Below are 21,973 nucleotides of genomic sequence, written 5' to 3' on the forward strand. Positions count from 1 at the left end.
TATATTATTATAGTATAAACTTATTATTTACTTTATAATCAGGACGGATATTTGCAAAAAATATAAAAGAATCAACAGCTAATGCTATTCGTAATCCTCTTCCTTCCCATGTACAGGCACTTATATCTCTTCCAGGTACTCTTAAAGTATGTAGTAACTAAAAAAAATTAAAAGAAAAAATTAAAGTTCTACAATTTTTAACAAAATGTATACTTATAAAAATTAAATCCAAGACTATTAGTAAAAACTATTTGGAGTACCTTTCCATATGGTGAGTAGAATTTAACAACATTTCTCTTATCTGCATCAGAATTGTACAGTTTTCCAGTAATAGCCAATATACTACCATCATGATTCCAACGAAGACAAGTTGCACTGATATCAGTGTCCAGTATAATAGGATCTTAAAAATATTATACTAAATTACAAAAATAATAAGTACAATTAAAAGATAAATTTTATTTATTTTGCTCACTATCATCATTTTCATCTTTCATTAACTGTACTTTTCCATTATTATATCCAATTGCAAGAGTTGGACATCCTACTTCATAAAGGCCACCTTTGCCATTATACCACTGAATTCCAATCAAACTGATAGATGAGACATTTCTAAGGCACAAAAGATTTAATTTGGCCTAGATTTAAACATTAAAAAAAAATAATATAAAAATCAAGTTAATGTAATAAGAATTATAAATCCCAAACTTTTTCAATACTAACTACAAAATTTCCACTTTGTTCATAAATATGAATTTCTCCATTCTGCATTCCAAACAGAAGTAATTTTCCATCTGGAGACCACTGTAAATTTTAAATAAATATAAAATTTCTGTAATGTGAAACTAAAAGCACATCTTAAATAATATGATCCAACATTACATAACTTAAAGGATAATTAATTTAAAATAATGAAGAAGGTCATCAATTAAATACAATTATATCTTATATTTTTAATGAAAACTAAAATTAATATTTTATTGTCTAAAGTTTATTTACTTCAAACAAAAAAGTATTAATTTTGGCTTTCATTAAAAATATAAATATAATTGCATTTAATATTAAAAATAAATAATTTCTGCAATTTATATATTAATTAATGATGAAGCTGATGTAGCTGTTACTAAAACAAGTTCAGTAATCTCGATTAAAAATTATTATTGATAATTGTCTGCAGCATATTTTAAGAAAAATTATCAAGTTAATTTATTCATTTCATCATCATTACCAAACTAATTCTAGTTAGTCTTTTTTGTATAAAAAGCATATGAAATATGCTTTTTATACAAAAAGAAATATGAAAACACATAAATTTAGTTAATTAACTCAGAACTAAACTATTTTATTTACATGAAATAAGCATAAGAAAGGATGGTGTAAGTACATATATAAAGTTCTACAAAAGGGTAACTGTAAAAAGTGCAATTGTGTCCAATTACCACTAAGGTTATCACCTTAATACAGTGTTCTTAACCTGTGGTCCGTGGACCACTGGTGGTCCCTGAAAGCAGCCTAAGTGGTCCGTGAAGTCATCCTAAAATTATTAAATAAATGACGATGATTCAAGCATTGGCTGCTAAAACTTTCCTGGAATACTTTGCTATTACGATGAAAACAGCTATAAAAGTAGTGAACTTCATTAAAAGGAGTGCACTTAATACTCGTCTCTTCAAAAAATTATGCAGTGATATGAACTCTGAACATGAAACGCTACTTTTTCACACCGAAGTGCGATGGCTTTCCAAAGGAAATATGCTGTCGGGGTTGTACGAACTGAGAGAAGAAGTAAATTTATTCTTAACTAATAAGGAAAACAAAGAGTTGCTGTCTGAGTTCTGTCAGTTCAAATTTCAAATACATTTTGCTTATTTAATAGATTTTTTTGCACAACTAAATTGAACCTTCAACTGCAAGTGTCAGGAAATATGAAATTGGAAGGCACTAGCAATATAATTGCATTTGAAGATAAAATCAGTGCATTTATCGCTAAAATCGACCCATGGATCAGCAAAGTCAAAAGAGAGAATTTTTCTGCGTTTGATACATTGAACCCAATTATTGACAGACAGTGCGCTGAGATTAAAGGACAAATACAAAAGAATATTACATTCCATTTGCAAAACTTGAAAAATGAATTCAATCGCTATTTTCCTGACTGCAAGGACAAAGGTATTCGGAAACTGATTCGCAATCCTTTCATAGTCAACATTTCTGAGGTGCCGGATGAAATACAAGAAGAGTTAATTCAAATGCAACACGATAGTAACTGCAAGGATACATTCGAGACAGGAATTAATCTTGAAGATTTTTGGAGCCAAAAAGCTATTGCTTTCCCTAAAATTCGAGAAATTGCTTTACGGTACCTAACTTTATTTTCAACCCCATATTTATGCGATAAGGATTCTCAGTGCTTTTGATAATTAAAAATAAACATCGATATCAGTTGGATGCCAGTGCCGACATGCGTTTGGGTTTGAGTAGTACTGAACCAAGAATTCAGCAGTTGGTAAACAGTATGCAGTCACAAAAATCGCACTAAAATAATAAAATTAATGTAACATTTTTGCAAATAATAATACTCTTGGTTCCGAATAATTTTATATATGTTTAATTTATAGAACAACCTTATAAGAATCTATATTACTGCCAAACAGCTCGTGGTCCATGGCAAGACAAAAATTTTGATAAATGGTCCCTCATCACTAAAAGGTTAAGAACCACTGCCTTAATACAACAATATTGAGACAGTATAAAATGAAATAACAATAAATTTGAGATAACAGAATGCACAATAAAAGGATTTGAAAACCAACTCTAGAGTGTTCACCCAGCTCGGCCCAAGAACAAACGGGTTCAATGTTTGGACCTTTTTGTTCCAAATGTTCTAATGTGTGTCACGCAGCATATGGACCTGTGTGACAAACAAAGAGGTTTTCATGTTTACAATAATAAAAAGGGATGCAATATATATTTCAAAAATTTTACCCTTTAAAACTAACTTATGCCCAAAGATGTGGAATGGGAAATTAAAGAAGACAGAGAATAGAGAAAGGAAAGGGGGTACCCACACTCGGTTAATCCTTTTGTATCTGAGATGACTATTTTAGTTGATTCTCGGTGGGATTTCGTCCTTCCTTTTGCGGAGGTTATCGTATACCATTTTTCTGGGGATAACGGAGATTGTCTTAAGCCTTAGGACTTTGGTGGCAAAGCCTTCAGAAAATTCCTTGGCTCTTCATTATGGTCCAGATCAACCATCTCCCTCTTGTCTGTGTTCTCCTGTCCCTTCTCCAAAAAACCATTACTTCCACATTTGGGCCCTCAGGCATTAACTCTCCCCACAGGACAGTTCAGAATGTCAATCAACACCCAAGTGAAGTAGAAATAAAGGGCAGGAGAAAGTTCTAGAAACAGGAAATGATAAGAATCAAGGACAGAAACCACAATCCAGAAATATTCTATAACTTAAAATTTTGACATACAGCCATATAACATAACATATCTCAATATTTATGATCAATAATTAAAAAGGAAAACTAAATACTATACTAGTAACTAAAGCTAAAGATCTTAAAGAGAAACTCTTAAAGATAAAGAATGTCTTTAAGAGATTCAAAAGAGAAAGAGAGAGAGAGAACAAGATGTTTTTGATCTTCAGTTGTTGCAGGGAATTGAATGAGAGTTGGAATGAGTAAAAAAGCTGGAATACAAAAAAGTTTTGAAACTGGCTAAAATTTAGTTTTTAAAGAGACTGATGATTGATAAGAACTAGAACAAAATACAAATTAAACTACACTCCAGATAGAAACATTTAAGATTTACTCCATAAACAAAAGTTTTTAATAATTGTAGATACAATACACTTACATGGGGCCGATCTCCAACATCCAATCAGAGAGCTTCCATTCCTCAAACCCCTCAAAATATTAGAAATACTGTATATAAAGCTTATAAGAAAATGCTGCAATTAATTTAAAGACACTAACACCTTTCATCAGACCTGAAGATTTTTATTTGTAGCCCCTTTATAATTTTCTACATCATTACAGCAATGCCCAACAGACATAATTTCACTATTTTTAAAATTTGATGTTATGTTCTATTTTCCAACACTGGCGATTATGTGATGCTGGTAGCTGAATGCTGTTGAAAATATTTGTTTATTGAGTATACCTTAAATGTTTCTAACTGGAGCATGGTTTAATTTGTGTTTTATTCATAATTATCCAGTTTTTGAGTTGGATGTAAGATAGGAACTAGGTTGAAGTGCCTAAATAAATGGGTTGTTAGCTGTTATTTGATTTGACCTTTCCAAAACCCTATAGAACTGAATTTAGATATTTTCATGTTTTGTTAGTACTTATCTAAGTGACTGGTAGAGAAATTCTAGATGATTGATAAACTTTCTACAGAACATTTTTGATATTTTTAATTAAAAAAAATCTCTAAGAACCAACATTGATATTTTTATATATGTATGAAAATTTTATAGAATTTTATATAGAATTTTTATATATTTGTATATGTATGAGAATTTTAGTTCAAATTTGATAATTTTAAATGGCAGATAATATAAATTGCATCTTGAAATCTGGCAATGTTAGTGCCATTTCAGTTAAATCAATTATGGCTGACTCATCAGCTGAAGGAAATGAGTTACTTTTACAGTTAGACCATACTCTTGACAGTGTTTATGGTGATATCATATGCAGAGATAACATTTAATTTTGCTTATTAAAGTATTTTACATGCATTATGCAATGTCAATGTTAATATAGAGAATTTTTCACATTTTACACTGTAGGATATTTTATTCAAAAATCAGTGTTCTTCTATCAACATTTTTCTAGTGATGTAATGAATATTCGGTTACTATTTGGTATTCGGCCGAATACCGAATATTTAATCACTATTTGGCCAAATACCGAATACCTAAAAAAATAGGAGTAAGAAATAACAAAAACACAGTAAATTAATCATTTTGGTATTTAGATTTAATGTTATCGGGTTAGTGTTGTTTGTTTATATTTATTTATAACTTATAACATGCACAAAATAAAAAGAAAATAATATTAGTCACATGTATTCACAATTTATAATTACAAAGATCAGCACACGTACACACCTATTCGTTCGAGAATCGTCACACATCTGAGGGTCTAACCCTGCCTATCCTTCTTTTTAAGCGCTCGTCTTTGCTCTTCCCTTTCTCTTTACTCTGTCGTTCTAGTCCACGTATGCCTATGCATATAACATAATACGTGTGCACGATACTTTTGATTCATCACTTTTCCATCATAGATTTCTCACTATACAATTAAGTGACTCATAGCCTGATGATAATGGAGAAAAGAGACAGAGAGGATGTTGGTATAAGTCACAGTTATGATTTCACAGATTCGAGACAGCTCGGTAGCCCAAACAGCAACAGGCTTTCGCCCGTGCATGCTAAGTGACTTTCATTACAAGCGTTTAGCATTTCAAAGTCTATGACAACAATTGTTTGGCATTGATGGCCGCGAATTTCAAGCATAAAAGCTGCCTCAACTTGTTCAATTATGTTATCAACTCAATTTCATATTTATTTTCACATTTTCACTTTGCGGTCCTTCTCTGTTCTTCTTCTGTTATTTGCACGTGTAGGTCATTTCATTGTTATCCACATTTGATATCATCATTTATCACATACTGCCATGACGCTCTTGTCTGTCCGCTACAACTGTCAAGAATTAACGTGATTGGTGAAGAGTAGTGACAGCGGGCCAATAGAGAGCAGGGTGCTTGCCATAATGCAGTTTGCGTGCCAATTTTCGTACATGTGTTAATCAAACCAAATAGTTTGGCCAAAGATTTGGCTATTCGGCCATATTCCTGGCCGAATATTTGGTATTCAGCTTGAGGCCAAATATACTATTCGTTGCAACACTACATTTTTCCCAGCTATTCTTCAATCTGAAGATTGCCAAGTATGAAGATGTAATGCACGTCTATTGGAGGGTGCCTCTCTGTAACCATCATACCAATAATTTTGTTTTAATATTTTTTTCTTTGTTGTAATTTATTTTTCTCTTAATTACTAGCTTAGCTAAACTGTGAATTAATTTCCTAAGTTTCTAAGGTACTTGCTTTATACTTTAACACTTTAATTGATCACATAATAAACATTGCCAGTTTAATTTAAAAATCAGTACTACTTTAATTGTACTATTTTACTGTTATTTTATTTGTAAAATTTAAAATATTAAGATAGTTATGATTTTATTGCAATAATTTGTGTCTTATTCCTCCAAGACAATTAAGATAGTTAACAGATAAAAGTTATTATAATTTATCATTAATGAAATATATATAAAAAACTTAATAAGGTTTATTTTGTCCCTTCTGATTACTTCTCATTAATTTTAAGTATCAACTTTCCTATCATTTATTAATTTTTATTTAGTTTTCAAATATGTATAATTATATTTCTTATAACCACCAAACAGATATAAAATATGGAATGCATGAAACATGAAAGTATATAGTGATATATTGATTGCATTTATTACAGAAAGTAAAATGAATGCTCATTTTCCTGAAGCTTTCATCTGTTTATTTGAATAAAACTGTTTCATGCACATTTCAATTCATTCTATAATTTCTTAATTATAATTTTCTATTGCAAACAATTAAAAAGTGACTGTCTTATTCTTCTGACTTGAATTCAAAACATTAATTCAAAATCAACAGACATGATCACTTTTGCATTTGACATCATTAATTTAATGGGTAATCATATCATTTTCAAAATTGCATTTCTAAGAAAGCTTCAACACTTGTTGTTTTGATTAATAGTAAATGTTTCAGTTATATTATTTAAGAAATATAATCTATGTTACAATTTCAAAACCACAGATCAGTTACATAAAATTTCAATAAAAACAAAAAAGTTTTGTACCTCAACATGATTTAGATGTGTTCCTTTTAATTCTTTTCCCCAAATTCTGTTGCCATCAACTGAACCAACAATTACTGCACCTAATTTAAAAGATAAATTATATTTAACAACTTTCATTTAAAAAATTTTAAAGAAAATATCACAGTTATATTTATATTACACATGCATATAAATTTGTCTAAATTGTTTGAAGTTTTAAATTTTTGGTATTGTAAATAGTTTCATTAATTCTCAGTAATTCTTTTAAGAAATATTAATTTATTTTATATTAAGTTTAAGAAATATTATTCCTATACTGTACACAATTGAAAAAATTTTTAAATGTGTTAGATTGGTGGTCACTTGGTGTGATAAAACCTTAGTAAGATAACTTTTGTAGTAAAATCAAATACTATAAAATAATAGAAGGGTTAGAAGTATGAAATAATCTAATAAACTTAATCTTTCTTCTTGTTATTTCTTGCCCGGGTAATGTTGGGCTCATCTGCTAGTAATAAATAAAATTAGTAAAATAACAGAAACCAGAATCCTCTGCATTGAAAATAAAAAAAATCTATGAGATTGTCAATGAGAAAACTGAATACTTTAATGTTTCAATTGTTTTGAATATATTTTATGAATATTACCATATCTATTATAATATTTAATAGTCAACTTTCAATATATAACAGAATGGTATATTAAATTTAAACAGATATATCTGATAAACCAGTAAAAATTAAAAATTGAAACTTAATAGATTAAATACATTAAGATCTTTCAAATATATAAGATTATAAAATACAATCTCTTATAACAACTCAATAACAAATTACAGTAGAGCGTTGTTTATCCGAAAGTCGGTTATCCGAAAGAATTCCAGTCAGCAAATTTAAATTTTTGCTAGTGCTGTGGCACTGCAATCTTTGACTATATCTTGGGCTACTCCAATATTTTTTTTGTTGGTGTGTGCGTTTTAGCTGGCAGCACTAGCACTTTTGTGTGGTGTTTTTCTGAGAACTGTGTGTAGTGCTGAATCGAACATTTTTGATACTATATCAACTTCTAAAGTATATTTTTTTGGTTTTTATATTTTTCAATATATTTATTTTGTTTGTACAAAATAAAAAAACAATTTTTCACGATACAATAGCCACGATTATTATTTTAAAAAGTTTACGTTAGGCTTAACATCGATGAAAATTCAACGCGAAGCGACACGCAACGGAGAAAAATTTCAACACGGGATAGGTTAATATATTTTTTCATGCATAATCAGTTATCCAAAAAATAAGTTATCCGAACAACACAGTCACCAATTGATTCGGATAAACGACGCTCTACTGTACATTAAAATTTGAAATAGCTCATTTAAAAAATTATATGAGCTATTTCAAAAAACACAGTCTAAGCTGTTTTTCTACGTAGTTATCATACTTTTCTAAACAATTTTTCCAGTAGATGACAACAGGACAAAATTTTTTTCTAAAAAGCTTCCACTTAATGATTTGAACAAGTCCATAACTGCATTTTTAACTTTATCATCATCTGAAAAGTGTAAGCCACCAAGATGTTTCTTAAGAGGTCCAAAAAGACAAAAATCAGAGGGTACTAAGTCCAGATTAGACACAGAATGATAATACAAATCTCCATATGGCACATCGGACTTCAGACTGGCTAAAAAAAGTAATTATGGAAGTAATGGATCATGGTGCACACAGTCTGACTTAGCACCCTGTTATCTTTTTGGTCATCTTAAGAAACATCTTGAAAGCTTCTCAGATGATAATAAAGTTAAAGATGCAGTCATGAACTTGTTTTAATCATTAAGTGGAGAATTTTTTCAGAAAGTAATTTTCACTTTTATCTCCCACTGAGAAAATTGTTTAGAAAAGAATGGTAACTATGTAGAAAAATAACTGTGTACTTTCAAATGATTAATTTAATTTGTTATTAAGTTGTTATAAAAGATTGTACTTTACTTTTGGGATATGTCTGTAACAATAAGCATTTTTCTGAAATTTCTTTAGTATGTTTATGAAGTATTTTGAAAGAGTCTGTAAGAATAGTCTTCCTGTTATGGTAGCTGAGATACTGTCATATTTCTTCAACGTATCATTGAAGAAATTGAATAGTAAATAGTATTGGTTACAGAAAACGTCCTGTCATATTTCTTGACAACACATTCAATCTATGTCAATATATGCATTATTTCATGCATCTATTTAATAAAAATTACATAATTGAATAAAAGAAACTATGGTATTTATATATATATATATATATACATATTTAACTATATATTTTAAGAATACTATATTAATTAAGAAGGAAAATTAATAAAATTAATAATTTTTTCTAATAACTTAAAAAAAGAGCTAAAACTTTTAACCATCTTCATAAACAATGCAGATCATTTGTCCATCAGAATTCCATGCCATTCCTTTAACCACTGATTTATTCCTATTATTAATCATTTCTTCATACCAGGAACCTAAATTAAAATAAAAGTATCTAACATAAACTTTTCAATAATGATTTCAAACTTAATATAAATAATAAGAATTTTATAATATATAATATATATTTTATAGAATAAATTTTAATTAGATACAATTCTGTGAGATGGTTTAAAAGAAAAATCTATAAGAAAAATTTAAATAGAAAAAAGCTTGCTAGTTTAAGAACAAATAATTGAAGAAACAAAAAAAAAAAAAAAAAAAAAAAAAAAAANAACAGTCACAATCAGTGACAAACTCAAGATTTAGTCTTGGGGAGCAGAGTTGAATGAATAAAAATAATTTTAATGCAAATTCAATAAAATTCCCACCTTATGTGACTGCTAATTGATAAGCAGTACAGAAATAGAAGAAACAGCATAATATAAATAAATAAATAAATTTTAACTAGGATAACATTTTTGAAAAATTTTATATTTTTACTTTCCCAGCACTGTTATATATAACAGGGAAAGTATGGCAATGAGTCAAAAACTAATCCCTCCCAAGATTTTTACATTTTTGGATTTGGGACCATGAAACATCAAGAAATGCAAAAAAATGGACGATTTTTTTATGTATGTATAGTTGTTAGTGTGTGTGTATATGTATGTAAGACACAATTATAGTCACCCTCTTTGAAGCCTATAACTCTGCTTTTTGTCAAAAATTTCTGAAACTTTTGCAGGAAAGTTTGTATATTAGGGGTATTGATTCTATTAAATTTTGATGCTATATCTCAGGTAAAGTCAGACTTATTGAAAATTTCATTCATTATTACAATTTACAACTTTTTAAAAACCCATCCCTACCCTCAAAATTAAGCTTTTTGCCATTTTATAATAATTAAAAATATAAAAATATTTAATAATAAAATATCTTAACAGATGGCACCACACATGCAGTTTAAATATTTCTGGGAAAGTTAAGCAACTTGTTGCTGGATTTTTTCCCTTTTTCTTTGAAAAGTGCCAGGGCCCGTTGGTCCCTCTGGGTGCACCACTGATCACAACACAAAAGATCATTTAACGTAGCAGTATCGCTATGTTATTTTATTTTTGTTTTGCTTGAAATATAATAGTATATTATAAAAAAAACTGTAAAAAAATTTTAGTTTTATTACATGAATAGAATAGGATATATCCTAAACTATGATTTGAATGCCTTTATGAAACATGTAGGGATACAGGATGTTTTTTACAAAAAAAGAGAGCATCATATCTTTAGAAAAATTGAGAACTATTGGTAGAATTCAAAATGAAAAAAGAAATTTTATTGCAAAAGAAAAATAAATGAATTATTGTGATCAAGCAATTAAAATAATAATATTGAAAACAAATTTAAGTTATGAAAGATTTTTATCAACAACAATGGTTTAATTTAAATTTCAATTTCACCTCCAAGAAATGCATTTTGCCAATACAAAAATATATGTGTGTCTTAAGTTCTGATGTTCTACAATAAATAAAAATCATCAATATTGGAGAAGGACATTGAACAATATTCCTTGTGTATTATAATTAGGTTATTCAATACTTAAACAATAAATATCTCAATTATAATATATACCTTTCAGCAAGACTCTAATGTTTGATAATTGGTGTAACTAGATTACAAAGTTATTTCATGTATAAACTAGCAAACTTTTATTAAGAGAAAGTATTCATTTAAAAAATCAAAAGCAAATTATTACAATAATAAAAAAAATCAAACCCTGTGTATGAAGTCACCCCCAGTGTATAACTATAGATCCTTATTAAATTTAACTCTGTTAAAAAATATATATATTCCAGTATTATGAACTAAAACAGAAATATTCTTATAATATCTGTTTGAAATTACTAACTTTAATTCATATTTCATTTAACTGTGTAATTTTTTATTAGTATAAAACTTTAAATCTTTCTAGAAGTAAAATACATTTTCACCTAATTCACAAAACATATATTTTTGAAATAACACTACTTTCTATTTGAAAAATATCGTTCAAATTTTTGATTTCTGGTCTTTTAAGAATATTTTCTCATTAATTTTACTTGCAAAAAACTAAAATTTGTGTAATGATTACAAAATGGGAAGATCAATATCAATATCAATATANGTTTTAGTATATTTATATTATGGATATATTTCTATATGGAATGTTCATTGATTGCTTTGTATGAAACTAATTTAAGCATGCTGATTTCAATGTTATTCCTAAAATTTCTTCAAACATAAATAAACTAAATCAAAAGATAGTGAAAGTAAAGGTGGAAATGTGTGTTATTTTTTAAATACTTTGATTATAATATATCAAATAAAAAATTCATTGCTAAAGGTATATTGCTAAATTCAGTATAAAACAAGTTTGTCTAGCTATTAGATATTCTAACTTTATAATTAGTATCTCACCCCACAGTTTGAGAACCAATGAATAATAATGATCTGTATTTGATGGTTCATTTCACCAATAATTATCATTATTATTGTTTATTTTCATGTAAAATTTCTGATATGTGGCATTTTATCTAGCAGTTTTAATACATTATATCATTAAAAAAACTCACAAATCCTTTATATTATTAATATTACTATAATGTAAGTTATCATTGTAATTATGACAAAGTAAACAAAATAAACTTTTGTTGTAGTCATCATAAAAGTTTTTTAATAAATAAAATGGTCAGGAAAATAACAGAATATAAAAACATTCATAAATAAGAAGAAAATATAAAGGTCTTTATATTCTGTCCTTTTTCAGCACCTCAGGAGCACAACAGTCACAATCAGTGACAAACTCAAGATTTAGTCTTGGGGAGCAGAGTTGAATGAATAAAAATAATTTTAATGCAAATTCAATAAAATTCCCACCTTATGTGACTGCTAATTGATAAGCAGTACAGAAATAGAAGAAACAGCATAATATAAATAAATAAATAAATTTTAACTAGGATAACATTTTTGAAAAATTTTATATTTTTACTTTCCCAGCACTGTTATATATAACAGGGAAAGTATGGCAATGAGTCAAAAACTAATCCCTCCCAAGATTTTTACATTTTTGGATTTGGGACCATGAAACATCAAGAAATGCAAAAAAATGGACGATTTTTTTATGTATGTATAGTTGTTAGTGTGTGTGTATATGTATGTAAGACACAATTATAGTCACCCTCTTTGAAGCCTATAACTCTGCTTTTTGTCAAAAATTTCTGAAACTTTTGCAGGAAAGTTTGTATATTAGGGGTATTGATTCTATTAAATTTTGATGCTATATCTCAGGTAAAGTCAGACTTATTGAAAATTTCATTCATTATTACAATTTACAACTTTTTAAAAACCCATCCCTACCCTCAAAATTAAGCTTTTTGCCATTTTATAATAATTAAAAATATAAAAATATTTAATAATAAAATATCTTAACAGATGGCACCACACATGCAGTTTAAATATTTCTGGGAAAGTTAAGCAACTTGTTGCTGGATTTTTTCCCTTTTTCTTTGAAAAGTGCCAGGGCCCGTTGGTCCCTCTGGGTGCACCACTGATCACAACACAAAAGATCATTTAACGTAGCAGTATCGCTATGTTATTTTATTTTTGTTTTGCTTGAAATATAATAGTATATTATAAAAAAAACTGTAAAAAAATTTTAGTTTTATTACATGAATAGAATAGGATATATCCTAAACTATGATTTGAATGCCTTTATGAAACATGTAGGGATACAGGATGTTTTTTACAAAAAAAGAGAGCATCATATCTTTAGAAAAATTGAGAACTATTGATAGAATTCAAAATAAAAAAAGAAATTTTATTGCAAAAGAAAAATAAATGAATTATTGTGATCAAGCAATTAAAATAATAATATTGAAAACAAATTTAAATTATGAAAGATTTTTATCAACAACAATGGTTTAATTTAAATTTCAATTTCACCTCCAAGAAATGCATTTTGCCAATACAAAAATATATGTGTGTCTTAAGTTCTGATGTTCTACAATAAATAAAAATCATCAATATTGGAGAGGGTCATTGAACAATATTCCTTGTGTATTATAATTAGGTTATTCAATACTTAAACAATAAATATCTCAATTATAATATATACCTTTCAGCAAGACTCTAATGTTTGATAATTGGTGTAACTAGATTACAAAGTTATTTCATGTATAAACTAGCAAACTTTTATTAAGAGAAAGTATTCATTTAAAAAATCAAAAGCAAATTATTACAATAATAAAAAAATCAATCCCTGTGTATGAAGTCACCCCCAGTGTATAACTATAGATCCTTATTAAATTTAACTCTGTTAAAAAATATATATATTCCAGTATTATGAACTAAAACAGAAATATTCTTATAATATCTGTTTGAAATTACTAACTTTAATTCATATTTCATTTAACTGTGTAATTTTTTATTAGTATAAAACTTTAAATCTTTCTAGAAGTAAAATACATTTTCACCTAATTCACAAAACATATATTTTTGAAATAACACTACTTTCTATTTGAAAAATATCGTTCAAATTTTTGATTTCTGGTCTTTTAAGAATATTTTCTCATTAATTTTACTTGCAAAAAACTAAAATTTGTGTAATGATTACAAAATGGGAAGATCAATATCAATATCAATATAAATGTATCAATATTAATATAATATGTTATCTTTAATAAAATCAATAACTTAATAGAAAATTAAAATTATGAAATATCAAATAGACACCTTTATATAACATCCAAACAATTATAAGCCCATTCTGATCACTTGATGTCATTTTTTGGTAAGTTTCATTCCAAGTTACAACTTCAATTGTACCTAAATAAAATAAATGAACTATATTTATAATAATATAATGAAAATAGTATTTCAATTATTTTTATTAATATTTTTTAAAATTAAAAAGTATCATTTATAAAAATGTTGTTTATTATATTCAGAGATAATATTCAACAAAATATTTTCTTTTTTAAGAATAATGAAAATGTTCAAAACAAAATTATGAGGGAAAATCAAAAAGTAATACATCTTTATTCATAATAATTTGTAGATATTTCTCTTTGTTACAAAAAGTGAATAGCCTGAAGCAAGAATATTCTGGCTATTCTATTATTCCTTTGAATAGCTGTTGCTACTTAGCATGCATTTCTAAGTGAGAAAAGAAAATTATATCAACACTGAGTTTGTCTACAGCTGAAGAGCAGAAGAATGTGATTCATTTTCTGTGGATGTTGGGTAAAAAACAGTCAGACATTCATGCTGAAATGGAGAAAATTGTGTAGACCAGCATTTATCAAACTTTTTGCTTCCACAACTCAATATATTTGTTTGTATTGTAATGGTTCCCCAATCCAAATGTTTATAATATAAAATTTTTAAAAAACCTGGTAAACTGGAGTCACTGTATATTATATAACAAAATAAAATTATGCATTATTGATGATATGTGTGAAATGTAACACCAAGTACATTTCTATTAAGAGCAGTTTGGACCAATTTCAATTTGTAACAAATAGTTTAGTTCAATTTCACTTTTTATTATTAAAACTTAACTATTAAAAAATGCATGACTGACAATTGTACATAAAACACTATTTCAAAATTATTCAGGAGCCTATTTTACTTTGAAAAATATTACAATTTTTTTAATATAAACTTAATGAACCCTTTTTTTAAAATGTACTTTTCAAAGATTGTAAGATTTTGTATACACACAAAAAATATCTTTAAAAATTATTTATTAATCCACTTATGCCAAAATTCATCCATTATTTATTTTTTATAATTTATTGTTATGTATGACAATAAAACTAATAAACCTAAAATAATAAATCCAAAAGTTTGAATAAACAAGATAATATTTTCAAAATCATTGCAATTTAAATGGTTTTATGACTACAACCTTATTCAAAATAGAAGAGAAATCAATTTCATATATACACATTCTATAATCTTAATGTATATATTTAAATAAGAATGTTTGTTTGTTCACTATGCATGCATAGACCTTCTACCAATTGCTATAAAACTCTGCAATTATGTTCACATACTTCTAACTTAAGATAATGTCACACATCCCACCACAAAATATTGACTGAATTTCTATCAGGACTGTGGAGTCAGAGTCGGGAGGAATTTCTGGCCAGAGGAGTCGGAGTCAGGAAAAATGTGTCATCTCCAACTCTGACTCCAGCATTATAAATTTAATTTAGTTTTTTTTTATTTAAACGAAAGAAAATTTATTTTATATTTAATAATTTTTTAACAGGTTTTTGTATTTTGTTATAATTCATTTGTTTTAAATACAAAATGCAACAATTTAATTTATTAAATATGTATCAATAATTTTCTTTATAGTATTTGTGTTTAGTATTTAAATTATTTTGACCCAATTGAATGTACAGTGGAACCTCGGTATACGTCTGCTTTAGAATACGTCCTGTTTGGACGAAACAAATTTTGCTCGGTATACGACTTTTGTTTGGTATACGACTTAATTCAATTATAAGCGCCATCTATGAACAAGTAGCACTATTGGTGTACTACACTAGACTAGACGTTCGCGGTGCTACGGTTTATAACTTTGTTAAATTTCTTCTGATTTTAATTTGTAAGTAACATTTTATTATTTTTATTAATCATGAATTGCAAAAGGGCAACAGAAAAATAAAAAAATGACTAGAATCACAACGGAACTGAAAAAAGAGATTGTTGAGAAATATGAAGGTGGCACGCGTGTTCGAGATTTAACTGTTGCATTCCGTATTCCGAGAACGACGATATCGACAATCGTGAAAAATAAAGACATTATTAAATTTGCTAACGTTGCGAAAGGGGTTAAATCAATTTCTAAACAGAGATCGAAGACATTAGATCATGTCGAGAAATTGCTTTTGCTTTGGATAACTGAAAAACAGTGTGCCGGCGACAGCGTATCGGAAGAAATTATTTGCGAGAAAGTTAAAAGGATACATGCTGATCTCATGAAAAATCAAGCAGAAATTAGCAAGGAAAGCGAGGTGTTTAAAGTCAGCCATTTTTTTTACATGAGAACGGATTAATCATTTTTACATTACTTCTTATGGAAAAGGTTGGTTTGGTATACGACCTATTCGGTATAAGTCCAAACACCAGGAACGGATTAAGGTCGTATACCGAGGTTCCACTGTATTTGATTCATTCCATTATTATCCCTGTTCTATATAATTAAGTACTCTTATTTTTCTGAATGAGCCAGACTAATTGATCAGAGTATATATTTTTCTTTTCTGAACAAGGGTTGAAGTAGCTAGATCACACACTTTTTAGTTGGACTAACTTTTCTGGAAAGGTGAAATTGAAGTGCAAAAGCCGTAGAATAAAGATATGTAGAAGTAGAATTTTATCACTCCCCCTTTTTCCTCTTATTAAATTTTTGTTAAAAATTAATTTTTTTATACAAATAAATATTAATGTACGTTAAATATTAAAAATATTAACTATAAAAGTATTTGGGTAAATGCCCGGGACTCCTTTTAGAGTTCAGAGTAGGGTAATCCCCTATGAGTGCCTCTGTCCCCCATAAAATGACTTGGTATTTAATTTTGCCTGAGTCGGGAATTGGAGTCAAGTGTTTTTTTACCAACTCCACAGCCCTGATTTCTATATATCAATTAACTTCTGTACATAGAGTAAAACCCTTGTATTAATAAATAAATATAAATAAATAAAATTTTACTTAATACTACAGGTATAAGCAAATTACATAACTCACCACTGTGACCTTCTAATGTTTGATTCATTGATAAGTTACTAGGAGCAGCAACACCTCTAATTTTACCTTCCTTTCCTTTATATAAAAATAAAATAAAATAGAGTTTTAAATAAGAGTTTTAAATAAGTTTTAAATAGTCTGAGAATTATTTAATTAAATATAAGTTCCTTATGCATCTCATTTTGAAATTATATTATTTAATTTCTATAATATTATAATTTCAGTTTTAATGTATTATAATTTGTCAATATTGTAATGTTCTAGCTTATGTATTAATGATAATATTACTTATTTTATACAGTAATTAGTTTAAGTCAAATAGTTTTTTGTAATAAATAATGAAAAGAGAAATATTTCTTTAAGAAATTGAAATCAAGAATTTTTGGTATTTTAAAGCTATTTATTACTAGAATAAAATAAGTATAAATAAATAAATATATAAAACAAAAATATTGCATTATTTTATCCTTTTTCTCAGTTTTTTTAAATTAAATTCTATTTGTTTTTACTATTAAATTAAAAAAAAAAACACAAACTGAAACTTTCTTGTTCTGTATATCTTATAAAATCCATATACAGTGGAACTCTGATACAGTAGTGAACAGGCAAAAGACTACTAGTTTTAGTTCATTGTATCCAAAGTTCATTATAACCATGTATCAAAAGAATGATTAAAATGCATTGAAAGATGTAATAATTCACTCAATATTCAGTAGAATTGCAGTTATGAAGCACTTTTATTGTCCTTTATGACTATCTAATTCTGTACAACTTTGAAAAAATCTCTAATCAACTTTTATTTGTAATTCTTAATGAGATTTTTGTTTAGCACTTTCTCCAATTGGCAAACATTATTTGAATATATCTGCATCTGATTCTTCTTGAACTTTGGCAAGTTCCCACATTTGTATTATTTCTAGTGCCTTCTTAGCTAACCTCTTCAGTACTTGAAATAGAAACAATTGCTTCGCACTCATCACTTTCTTTTTCTTCCTCCTCTTCATCTTTCTCCATTTTTTCTTTCAAGGGAATTACAGATTGCAAAATTTCTTCATCTGTAAGGACTTCTGTAGCAAGATCATTGTCAAAGCTGTGAATGCAACTGAATACAAAAGGGTGAAGAATTCTAGGTTAATGAAGAATGTGAGTCATAGGTTATGTTAACGTCAGTAACTAATACAGTACTGTACTTTCTAGTAAACAACAAATGTTTTCTAGGAAAAGGAGCAGCACATGGTTTACCAGGTGTTTTAGAGTTCATTTGAGGCAGTTCACTGTAATCATGGTCTCTCAAATAGAAGCTCAGAATAATTTTATTCAATGTAACTAAGTTTCCATTATAAGTGTTCACTATATCAAATGAAAAATGCATTAAGACATAGCAAATTTGCCAGGACTATACTGTTTGGTTCAATAAAACCAAGTTCATTATATGCGAGTTCCACTGTATTTTAAATAAAGAGATAGCAAAATTAGTAGCTGATATTGAAAATAAACAATAAAATATACATGTATTTAAATATAAAAAGCATCATTATATTTGCTCAACAGTAATTTGTTTTTAATGACAACAGAATATAGCAGTATACAATTCTTAAGTTCTTAATTAATTAAAACCAAATGATTGCTAGATTAGTTTAGTATTTAAAATGTCTACTCAGACTTATTTTATTAACAGAATTGGCTTATTATACCGACATCTTTGTTCAGCAAAATTTAAGAAAGCCTATCAGAAAAACACAGTCTTTATTTTTCACCTGTTTGCATCTTCTTAACAGGGCTTATTATACTGACATTTTTGTTGACTTAAGAGTCAACAAAAAATGTCGGTATAATAAGTCCTGTTAAGAACTTAACTGAATACTTTCCTTCCAATCAAAATGAATGCAGGTTAACACCTCTGATGTAATGTGCACACACAAAAAATTTTGTCCTTTCAGGTGGTCTGTGTTTACATGGAGACTTTTATACCATCCTGTATTTATTTTTACAGATATTTTCAGTTTTACCTTATTTGATATTTTTTAAAAATTGTTCACAAATTTTTTTAAAAATACCTTGTTGACTCATATTTTTATTGTTATAATGTCACTAATTGATAAAATATAACTTATTTTATTTATTTCTAAACACTAAGAAGAGAAGTTTAAACATATTAAGCAAATATTTTTGCAGCTCTAAAATGTTTAAATTTTTAAAAATTTAAAAATTCTAGTTTAAATTTCTGCTGTTAGTGTCTCTGTTACTGTTTGATAATTTGGGTAAAATTTCCAAAATTTTAAAAATTGATATTGAAATTATTACATCAATTCACACAAAAATATCTATTAAAAATTATACCTAAATCTAATTTTAATACTTTTAACAGGCCATTGTCTCCACCACAAGCAATATAACCATGTTCTTTGTTCCAAGCAATAGTTCTTATCCATATGTCATTAGGTATGGCAATCTAGCAAAAAAATTTTCAAAGATTAAAAAATCTATCTTCGTAAAAATTTTGTAAAACTATTTTAATTCATTTAGAAAATGAAATATATTGATTTAGAATTTAATTATTTGGAATAAAATTTTTTTAATAGTGAAAATATATGATAAAAATATCATATTCATATTATCATTATGTATTAGATGTAAAAATACATAATAATGATATGTCAATGATAAAGTTTAAGTAATAAAAACAAAAGTTCAAAATACATTTATATTTAATATTTTTTCTTATTTCTTTTTACCATTTTTACTTTTTCTAATAAATACTTCGCAGCTCTGCCAATCTATATTTGATGAATAAATATGCAGCTTTACATCATTAAACAATTTTAATAAAATTTACATAAATACAAAATTTTGATGATAACACAATTTAAATTGTACCATTGCTATAAAATGAGAATAATATGTAATTTGTTTTTCATCCTTTATTATAAACTTGTATAAGAAAAAAACATTGAAATCTGTGGAATTAATGTACTGTACATAGGAGCTGTCCATAAATTACGGCTGTATTTTTCTTGAACTTTTTACTCCCCTCTCCCTCTTATCCCAGTTTGTCCAAGTTTCCGTAACCCCCCTTTTCAGATATCCAACAAAACTCAATCTCCCTCAAAACCTTTATCACTTTATGAATGAAAGATACCATAAATAGAAATGAAACACAAGAAATTTTAAATTAAATGTAATAAAATGCATAAACTGTATAAAATTTAATGAAATAAACAGGATGTTCACTGAAGCTCAACCCCCATTGTCCAACATTGTCTGACTTGTCATAACTCCCTCTCTTCCTCCCAGTGTGGATATCATTTATAGACAGCCCCACATTAAAAATCTAGAAAAATAAATTATTGAAATGTAGGAGCAAATATGGAGAAATAAACATGGTAAGAATATTAGGACTATTTTTCAGCTGGAATGCACTTATAGCATAAAAAAAATATCAATAGCCAGTATGGAATACTAGCAGTTGCTCAGTAAAAACAACTTTACATGTTCAATAATTGTATATGTGTACTGGCAGTATATTGCATATTTTTAATAAAATAAATTAGATAAATGACAATTATCAAATTATCTTTTCAGTCATTTTATTTATATCTTTAATTTATAAATTCAATTTAATATCACCTTTATTTATTAGGCTCTGAAACAACCCCTATATTTTTTACCACTTAAAAAAAACCTAAATAAATAAGTTATATAACTTGTTTATGCTTGTTTCTAATTTACATTTTAAGCTTTCATTTTTAGCAAGGAAAAAGTGAGTGAGTGGCCTACTCAGTCTCCCCAGTTTGTGGCATTTATAGCAGCACAGACAAATGTTGCTGAAGAATTCTGGATGTTAAAAAACTTATGCTTTTTAATGTTTATCAATTTACTTGAAAAAAAATGTAACAAAAATAATACATATTTTTACATAAAATTAAAATAATTCTATGGAATATTACTTCAAATTTACCTATTCCAAAGAGAATGAATGATTAACTAAGAAAATATTAAACTTTATCTGATTTCTAGTCATTTGCAAACATTTTTTTTATTTTTAAATGTTTATAAAATTGAGTATTTTGAATTTAAAAATCTGTGTTTTTTTTAAATTCAAAATTTCCGTATGACGTCAACATTCTCTTGAACAAATCACGTTGCTTAAAACGCTTAAAAAACATTGACGTCACGCTGTCAGCAATGTGACTTTTTCAGAAATGTTTACAGCAGTCGGAACTTAAATTTTAGAAAATACTTAGAAAGAAGGATCATGTAATATTTGGTAATATTGATATATTAAAAAAAAATTAAATATCTACCTATACTTTCACCATTGATATAAAATGAAAGGATTTGAATTTTATCAATTTATTTCAATCATTATATTTTAATTTGAAAATAACTTGTACAGTCGAATCGGTATTTCTTAATAATATTTTATTATCAATTTATGAAACAATAACTTACTTTTTTACTCAGATAAACAAACATTTAAAAAAACTTGTGGACGGAATTTTATTGGAATAAGTACAAAACAAATGTGCTTTGATTTCAGCGCCCTCTCAATGACTCGAATTACATTTAGTTTTATTTCTACTTTAAAAATTGAAAAACTTTAATTTTTGGATATAAATTTCATGCGTAATTTTAGATTTTTTTATTAAAAGAAATTTATATTATCATACATTCATATATTTTAGTGAATTCATAACAAATAATTTGTGTATATACGGAAAATATAGGGCGGTTAATGATTAAAGAGTAGGCGCTCAGAGCTCTCTGTAGAAAGAACTGTTGGGAAAATAACAACTAAATTTGGTATATATATACTGTTCTGAG

General features: G+C 27.2%; 1 protein-coding gene across 4 annotated transcripts in view; it reads right to left on the bottom strand.

The window, feature by feature from the left end:
• Window positions 1–21,690, bottom strand: part of LOC111638825 (WD repeat-containing protein 35-like) — a 46,726-nt gene extending 25,036 nt beyond the window's left edge. For 2 of the 4 annotated variants that reach the window (XM_023384574.1, XM_023384578.1), the window contains exons 1-10: window positions 21,602–21,690; window positions 19,490–19,601; window positions 17,150–17,224; window positions 14,122–14,214; window positions 9,309–9,410; window positions 6,938–7,017; window positions 724–804; window positions 476–638; window positions 261–403; window positions 32–157 (exon numbers count right to left, since the gene is read on the bottom strand). In XM_023384574.1, coding sequence (XP_023240342.1) covers window positions 32–157; window positions 261–403; window positions 476–638; window positions 724–804; window positions 6,938–7,017; window positions 9,309–9,410; window positions 14,122–14,214; window positions 17,150–17,224; window positions 19,490–19,601; window positions 21,602–21,625 — 999 coding nt within the window. In that variant the 5' untranslated portion in view covers window positions 21,626–21,690. Of the gene's footprint in view, window positions 1–31; window positions 158–260; window positions 404–475; window positions 639–723; window positions 805–6,937; window positions 7,018–9,308; window positions 9,411–14,121; window positions 14,215–17,149; window positions 17,225–19,489; window positions 19,602–19,884; window positions 19,907–21,107; window positions 21,300–21,601 lie in introns of those variants that run through there. The other 2 variants (XM_023384577.1, XM_023384576.1) reach the window with 2 other exon arrangements.
• Between the last annotated feature and the right edge of the window lie 283 nt (window positions 21,691–21,973).

This window comes from Centruroides sculpturatus, unplaced genomic scaffold, assembly GCF_000671375.1.
Source record: "Centruroides sculpturatus isolate CEXI.00-Female unplaced genomic scaffold, Cexi_2.0 scaffold1154, whole genome shotgun sequence".
NCBI lineage: Eukaryota > Metazoa > Arthropoda > Arachnida > Scorpiones > Buthidae > Centruroides > Centruroides sculpturatus.